The following is a 9,134-nucleotide window of genomic DNA, read 5'->3' as shown; positions in this document are numbered from 1 at the left end:
GTTTATGCACTTTTCGATCCAATATCTTGATCGATAGTTCCTCGTACGACAAATATTTCTGTACCTCCAAGGTTTGATAACTCACTACATGATTAGGATCATGTACATACTTCTTTATCATCGATATACGGAACATATATATATGTAAAGTCAAAATGAAGCACCCTGCTATTTTGGGCCTGAGGCCCAGGCCTCCTTGCCATAGTACCCCTGTGCCTCAGGCCCGGCCATGATGGATAAACTCTGTATTTTTTCTTCCTCTTAAAGCATTCATACACATCTTCCCTTTTATGTTAGCACTTCAATTTCACAATTTCTAACTTAATCTTTGCAATTCATACACACACACAGCCTTCTATTTTCACTCTTTTCCCTTCACTTAATTTATAGTCCTTCATCACCTTAATCTCTTTCTCCCATTTAAATTTCTGACAGAAGTTAAGATACCTAATTAATCTCTTTCAAGCAATGTACATATTAGCTAAAAACTATTCCAAATCCAATATCATATAATCGTGTCAGGATAAATGGATGTAAAATGTCTACTACGTATCTGAAACATGCGTATGATATTGGTCAATATGCAGGAGAATATCCATGGTAAGTTTGCAACATATCAAAGCACACGTCAACGCATTCGAACATCGAACCATGTATTTGAATTTCATAGATCTTGCACAAATTGTGTAGTACCCAAACATGGACACGTTTCACAAGAACAATTTATGACATCCAAACTCTAAAATCTGTCACCAAATTTGAGTAATGTTTAGTACTATTTTGAGGTAATCTTTTTTTTTTTTTTTTTGTTTTCTTCTACTGATTCAACGGATGTTTATGTATATAACCAAATCCCCAAAAAAATTTCCAAATGTACAAGTGAGATATAAATTACATGAAAACATATCCCAGTTTAGAGACATTACCCGTAAATACATTGATTCAGAGTGTGAAATACCGGTTTCAAGATGGAAATTTTTGGTTGTAGATACAATGATTTCTCTTATCTCGTCAAGTGCAGAAATCACGGTGTGATTAATCAACGAAGCCTTTCTTCTTCAACCAAATTAGATTTTTGAATTGTTTTTCTTTTTTAGGAAGAGGTGTTAATGGGAGGCGTGAAATATGGAGTATTAAAACATTTCAGTTACAAGATAATATTTTTAATATTATTGATTTGATTTTCTTTTTTTGGCTTCTATTATTGGAAGTCGGTAATTTTTAATATATTTCATAAACAAGAAAGTATTTTAGTATTCTAAACGTTGCCCAGTAAAACCTAAAATAATATTTTCAAATGACGCATATATGAATTTTTCCGAAGGGAATAGTGAAGCTATAACTACATTTTGTTAAATATTTTGTTCTTATGATAGAATTTCAACGCAACAATGTGAATGGCACTAGCATAATGAATATTGCAATTTCATGTGATAGATAATAAATATATCATCAACAGAGATGTAAAGAAAATTCTTACAAGAATAGCTGCCCAAGAAAGTGACATTCAAAAATATCTCCCCAACAGACTATTATTCTAATCACAAAGACAACTTTTCTCTCAATTCTTTCAAGAATAGCTGCAAAATTAGCAGCCACGCTAAAAAAAAATACTCGACATTTATCCCATAGGGCGAAGAACCATTACATTTTAACGGGATAATGTACTATCCTAAATATTACCTTCTCACACAGATTATTCATTTCTAGTTTTTTAAAGATGACTTGAATGGTATTTCAACATTATCATTGCATTTCAATAGGACTTATCAAGAATTTGCGCACAAGTGTCATGAAGTCTTTTCACAAGATCTTGATTCAAAGAAAACTAAACAACTAACAGCTACAGTAAAATACCCCTGGTCTCACGCTCACCAGATGCGTACATAGAGTGTAGATGTTGAACTCCGACACAAGCGCATCAAACCATGAAATATTGGTAATTGTAAATTAATTATACTTAGCCCTGTTTGGCCCTCATTCTCCAAAACTCACATTTACTCGAACTCATTTTCAACCACGAGTAGTGCTATTTAGCCCCCACAGTGATTAAATGACTCATTTAACTTCACTTTTCATTTAATGGATCATAGAGCACCACCTAAACTGAGATTACAACCCCAATACATAACACTACTTTTTCAACCATACATTTCATAAAACTTAGAACTTTTCGAAATTTATTATAAATCTGATTTTTAACTAAAAAAAGGAAGTTAATCTCTCAACGCATGTTTATACCAAAACCATTAATACTCGCAAGAACTGCAAGTACAGTGCAAACAGCATATATAAAGCCTATTAAGGTGAAATCAATATGACCCACAAGCAGATTCAACACTAAAACATTGCGAGAGCATAGCAATTACTTCAAAGTCATAGCCCTAGAACAGTATGAATGTGAGCAACCTATCATAAATTCCTTTCGATCCAGCACACCCGATCCCTTTACTCATTGAAAGCTAAAACTACGAGTCTAACACAGAAAAGTTGACAAACGATGAAAAATATTTTGCATTATATCATGTACAGAGAAACTAAAGTTAGTGCAAATCATTCAGAGGATATATTTATGCGCAAGTTTAACTTTCCAATGGCAAATGGTATATGCAATTTTAATTAGAGGCGAAGAAGACCTGCATGATAGAAAATTCTGGGAATTTATTAGGTTATATTTACGCGAAAGTTAAACTTTCCAACGGCAAATATTATATGCAATTATAATTAGAGGCGAAAAAGAAGTGCATGATACAAAATTCTGCCTATTCTTAACCAATTTCTTCTACTACTACATGAATTTACTCTTAGACGAAATATCATGGAAGAGTATAATGTATATTAACCAAAATTCGTTTGTATGATTAAAGTTGCACCTCTGACCACTGATAGTATCTATACTGTTAAAGAATTGATGAAGTAATAATCAAAACCACTAAAGCAATGCAAGATAAAGCTTAAATAGTTCAAACGGACACGTATCGTTTTAATGCCTGCTTCCCAGCAACCGCGAGCCCAGCGAGCACACCACCAATTGCCCCGGCTACAGCCGCAGACCTCGGCCCGGATGCAGCCTTGTAGAGAACACCCGTGCCTAGCCCAGCCACCACACTATTGATAACATCATCACTACCCATATAATGCACAATGCCGCTATCGAGTCCGGCATAGAGAATGCCAATGATTCCACACCGGTTCCCGATCTGGCATCCGGCGTGACCGGACCCGTTGAGGACCCGGTTGATTCTCAACTTCAGCGTGTCGGTAGACTCGATAGACTTGAGGCCGGATATAAAGCCCTTGGCAGCGCCGGCAGAGGAGCCGGCTAAATAACCGATGCCGCTATAGTAGGTGAGATTTTCCTCCCAGGAGCGGCGCTGCAAAAGTGATTCCTCCGGGAAGAGATGCTCTGGAGAGGTGGGGAGCTTGTATAGCATATTGGTTGGGACTTGTAAATCTTGATACGGATTGTAAAGTCGGCGATTCGAATCGTTTTCGTCGCTATTCGGATCTCGAGGGTATGCCATGGCGGGTTCTCGGGTTTCGATTACAATGGATCAAAGAGAGTACTCGGAGCTCTGATTAAGGAGTCTTGGGGCGGATGATTCTTGGAGGAGAAGCAACAACACAGATTTAGGTATGGAACATATTCTCTCTCTGGTGTGAATTTTAAATAGATAAATTAAAGTGAGACCCTCCAACTTTTTTCTCGATTATAATCGCATGACCAAAATAGTTTGTACCAGTTAATACATACGTTAAAAAATCTAATGTAACTGGGATGACAATTTACCGCATCCTTAACAGGTTGGCGGGCCGGCATGGGGCCTCCATTGCGGGGCGCTCCTCGCCCCACCCCGAACCTGCCTTGTGAAGAAAAAAGAATTTTAAAATTTTAAAAATAATTTCATTTCTAAACAATTCACACGTTAAAAATTCATTTGAAATTTGTATTTTATTATCTAAAATAAAAAAAATTAAACAGGATAACAAACGGCGCAAAAAGTTGCCCTACCCCTTTGCCATCACTAAATGTAACTTTTAAAGTTGAAGATCAAACCTATCAAATCCCTTGAAGTTTCCCTAAATATCAATGATTTACGTGCAATTTTAACGTAATATTGACGGTTTCGATTATATGAATAACCACACTAATAAATTTATTAAAAATGGTTAACGACATGTAACATCGCATGAGACATTAGAGAGTTGAACACTAGTTTTTTATTTTAAATTTGTATAACTTTTTTTAATTAATCCACTATTTTAGGCTAAAATGAAATCTAATTCGTCCCTAAACTTTCATTAGCCATTCATCATGATTGTAGTGCTTGTTTATTAAAAGAATTCACGACATATTCAAAGAGATTAATGATAGCATGAAATTTATTATCTACATTGATGAGTAAGACGAAGCCCATGTTTGACAACCATTAAAATGGATTTGTTTGGGAAAATGAGTTCTGGAATAGAGAATTTTTTGAGAATGTAGGGTTAAAAAGTGGGAAAAAATTTTGAATTTATGTGCAGAATATTTTATTGTAAGAATGTGTAGATGGAAATAAGTTTAAGGAAAAAAAAAAAGAGTTTTGTTTTAATTGTTGTCAAGCAGGTGCTGAATGTCTAAATAGACTTAAAGTTTGTTGAAAATGCATAGATGGTTCCAAATAGGGTTGAGCATGGTTCAAGTTTGTGAAATGAACCTGTAACCAAACTGATCATCTCAATTTTTCAATATATCAATTCAATCCAAATCAAACCAATTCAAACCAACACAAATCGAACAATCTTCGATGATTTGGGCTTGAGCCGAATTCTCAGTACCATTTTAAATTATGCTAATCAACCATACAAATAGTCACCATAATCAAGAGAAAATTGCTAACTACAAAGTTTTACTTTTAAAATTTGATAAATCAGTCGAAATTGTCCAAATTGGAAAAAGCAGGGATTTGGTAAGAATTTTTACTAATTTGATTTAAAAAAAAAAGATTAATGTGAATAAACTGCCATGTTAGTTACCAGATTTAACAGAATGTGACTTCAATTAAATATTCTCTCTCAAAAAACACTGTATATTATAATATTCTTGATGCTCAACATTTTTCCTAAGCCTGGACATTTTAATCAGAACCGAATCTTCTAAATCAAAACCGAATTAGAATCGAAGGTTCTAGTCTGGTTCAGCACCAATCCTTTTACACCGTTGACCTTTCCAAGACCTCAACCAACCTACAATCCGAAAACAAAAAATGAAATTACAATTAAAAGTTTCTCTCTTAATTAATGATATGAACTTAATTAAGAATCAAGAGAGAAGTAGGTTCAACACTTCAACAACTCACAAAGAATATAGCTTTCAAGTGTTGTATGAAAACTTTAATTTAGATATATGATTTTTCCAAAGTTCGATTACTCAAAAAGTTTTTCAAAAAATAAATTATTTGATATTTTAAAGATTGGAAACAAGGTGGAAAAGATCAATAAATAATTCTCTTAAATGCTCAATAATGGTTGTTGCAAATGAGGTAGAGGGGAATTTATATTATCAAACGGTCAAAAAATCTGTCAATTTGGACACGGGATCCAAATGGGTAATTAGCCGTTTGAAACACGATCATAAATTTGAACCGTTGGAACCATCCGGACGTCCGGACAGTCCCATCTAGACGTTCGAATGGGCAGATTTTTGCCCCTCCTAATTTTTCTCCTTCGTAATGAATTTTCTTTAAGGTGTTTGAAGGATATTGTTATTTATTTTGTATGGATAAGTATTTATGTAGAGATTTAATAACGAAAATCGAATACTTATCTTTTGAAAATAATTTTTATGCAAGTATAGTTTGTCGTGAAAAAGTGTCGTGCATAAAAATCGTATGAGCTATAGTCGATGTGAAATATTGTAGAGTTATACCTTTAGTTTTGAGTACAAAAAATGCATCTATCTCTAAGGTCTTCAATCTTTTCTTCCAATGCAATATTTGATGCGGAGACTCAATTTCCATTTCCATGTTTGTCAATCTTCAATCTTGCTCATGAATTGATCGTTTGGCGCCAAGGTTGTTCGTCCATGTGCATGAGTCTTGATCTCGATTCTCGTGTTTTAATTCTTCAATAATTACCAACGACACTAAAATTTAATTTGTTAAAATTAAATGCAATTTGTTTGTGATAATCAAAACGAGATGTCAGCCATTAGTTCAAAATTTTTCCCCTTTTTGATTATATCAAACAAGATTATTTAAAATACAAATATTAAACAAATTGAATTCACACAAAATAACAACGAATGAAAATATTGACTACTACACGTAATGTTCCCTCTATCGATTTTACTTAAGTTTCCCCTATCAACATGCATATGAAAATTTAAAACTTCTCCCTTACAATGTTCCCCCTTTTTGTATTTATCTTCCCCTTTTTGGCATAAGCAAAAAGAAATAATAAGACACACAGCATAATGAGAGATTGACATAGAAGAAGTCAACCATTCAATGTAAAATAGTCTAAGTAGTCAAACAACATAAGAGTTCGATAACCGAAATGTAAATGCTAACAATAAATCATCTAGTAGAATAGAATACGTTAAGGAAATAAACTAGGGGGCCGGAAGCGATGGTGGAGATGGAATCGAGCATAGAAATTTGCAAAGAATGCAACCTACTGGGCCTACGTCTCAAGCTATCGGTCATAGATAGCAGTCTGCTGAGCTTGAATCCGTAGTAGTAAGCTACCCATGCTATCGAACGTTGAGGTAAGCGAATCAATTCGTCCATGAATGAGATTATATTGCTCCTCGATAAATGCAAAATGACCTCTGGAAGAATGAGGTGTACTCGAGCCGAGAACATCAGATGCAGGAACAGGAACATCAGGCTCGCTCTTGAGTTCTCTTCAGCTTCTTCTTCAAATGGGAGAGTAGATGGTCCAGAGGTGAGATCGAAACCTTTTGTGTGTGCCACCCATTGCCCTTGTTCTTTTACTATCTTCATCCGTTTTAACATTTAGATGTTGATAGTACCAGTGGGGCGTAACTTAACAAAATCCTCTCCATCAAGTGAAACGTTAAAATGTTTAAAAAATTTTGTAAGAAGCATCCCATAAGGCAAGACTTTAGTGTGTCGTGATGCATGCACGAGTTTCATAAGGCCCATTGCAATGGTAGGAAAATCAATTCGACCCCCAACGACAAGCGAATCCAAAATGAAGAGATCGAAGTAATTAACTTCATCTTGATGTCCTTTAAGGGGAAAAATAACATAGGCAATTATATTTTGCAAAACTTTACATGGAAGAGTTAATTGATGTACACTTAATTTAGTGATATTCTCGAAGTCTTTTTCGGTGACTCGGTGATAAGCCTCGAAAGGATTGTAACCTTCCACAGTAGGTGGAGATTTATGCAAAAATACTTCCAAGTTATCAGGCTCAAGTTCGAGAATTTCACGAATCAATGCCTTTGAAATCATAATGCGCACATTTTTAAGTAAACATGTAATCTTGTCAGAACGAGGTACAACATGCATTTTTTGATAAAAATCTTTTATATGGCGTGGGTATGCATGCTCTTCCATAGTAGCCACGGATACCCATCCTATATTTTTAAAGCACTCTTCAGTATGAACTGCAGGAGCTTTAATTGTAAAATCCATAAAATCAACATTCTTACCAATTAAAATAGGCAATTTTTCAAACGGGTTCGATGGCACCTCCGACTCCAATTTCATCTCTTCATCCAATGATGATTGATAAGTGTGTTTTTACACACTTATTTAGCTCACAAACATGACTTAAACATGGATAAAATAGTTGAATTGTGACTTAATCTTGTTAAATTCTTGCAATGTAGGTGTTCCCATGGAAAAGATGGAATTCAGAAGAAAAGAGCCGAAAAGGACCAAAATGAAACAAAACGATAGTTCGGGGACCAAAGGTACAAATATTGTAAAGTTGAGCTAAAGTGCAGAATTAGAATGAAAATATACCAAGTATGAGATTGAAAACGATACAAGACGATTGGAAGAAGAAAGAAGTAACATTGGACTGAATTGAAGAAAAGTGAAAGATGAAGGACTAAATTGCAATTAATCAAAAGATGAGCCGAGCAAATGATCAAGGAATTGATTGACCCAAACATCAATTAGGAGTCAATATGTGATAATGGAACAAAGGAAACAAAGAAAAGAGATCAAGAAAAGAGAAAATGGAGTTCAGGGACCAAAATGACAAGGTTGTAACTTTACAACCTTGCGGCCGCATGTAACTATACCATGCGGCTGCATATGGTGTTGCAGGCTTTTAATTGAGCAAGAAAATTGAACCATGTGGTCGCATGGTTTAACACCATGCGGCTGCATGGCCTTAATTTGGAAAAAAAATCTGAACTTCCGTTTTTAATTGAAACTCTTTCGGGGCTCCGTGAGGACATGATATAAAAGCCAAAATTCATTAGAAGTAGGGCAGAACGTCCAGGAAGAAGAAGAATACAACTTTTGGAGGCAAGGAACACGAACTTGAAGCCGATTTCACAAGGATCCAAAGGGGTTTTCAGGGTTTTATTCAAAATTTCAGATTTCAAGAACTTTCATACGGGTGTTATTCTTTCTATTTATTAATTTCTTTTTTTCTGTAATTATGAATCTTCTAGGCTAGGTTTTCAATTACTAGGTGATCGATGAACCCTTGTTTGTTATTTTAATTCTATATTTCATGAATTTAATATAAAAACTCGTTTGGATAATTTGATTTATTTACATGCATTAATTTTCTTCCGCAATTAGTGACCAATGATTGTGTGAGTGTTGATGACTTATTTCTTACATTCGAGAGAAGTGGAACAAGTTCGATAAGGTGTAAATTAACATAGGGTTCGATAGGGGATAGAGATATATCTCTATGTTTTATGCAATTCTTAAATTGTTCACAAAACTACATGCATTCTTGTATGTTTGCATCATCCATAGAGATATAGGCTGATGGTGTGCAAGAATAGGTCTAATATATATCGAGAGAATATATTAGATAGAATTAAGAACATTGAATTGGCAAATTTTCATCGGGTCATTAATTTTATGAAATTAGGGTTTTTATAACTTCAATTGGGGATTCGTGATCCTAGTGACTTTAGTTTGATTCAT

The 9,134-nt window shown here is 34.7% G+C and overlaps 1 protein-coding gene across 1 annotated transcript; it reads right to left on the bottom strand.

Moving 5' to 3' along the window:
* Nucleotides 1-820: 820 nt before the first annotated feature.
* Nucleotides 821-3,637, bottom strand: LOC111401511 (mitochondrial import inner membrane translocase subunit TIM23-1-like). The gene has a single exon (XM_023029281.1). It carries the CDS (start codon nucleotides 3,522-3,524, stop codon nucleotides 2,964-2,966), a length of 561 nt encoding a protein of 186 aa, XP_022885049.1. The 5' UTR covers nucleotides 3,525-3,637; the 3' UTR covers nucleotides 821-2,963.
* Between the last annotated feature and the right edge of the window lie 5,497 nt (nucleotides 3,638-9,134).

The sequence above is a fragment of the Olea europaea genome, chromosome 10, assembly GCF_002742605.1.
Source record: "Olea europaea var. sylvestris chromosome 10, O_europaea_v1, whole genome shotgun sequence".
NCBI lineage: Eukaryota > Viridiplantae > Streptophyta > Magnoliopsida > Lamiales > Oleaceae > Olea > Olea europaea.
This window is presented reverse-complemented; position numbering and strand designations above follow the sequence as displayed.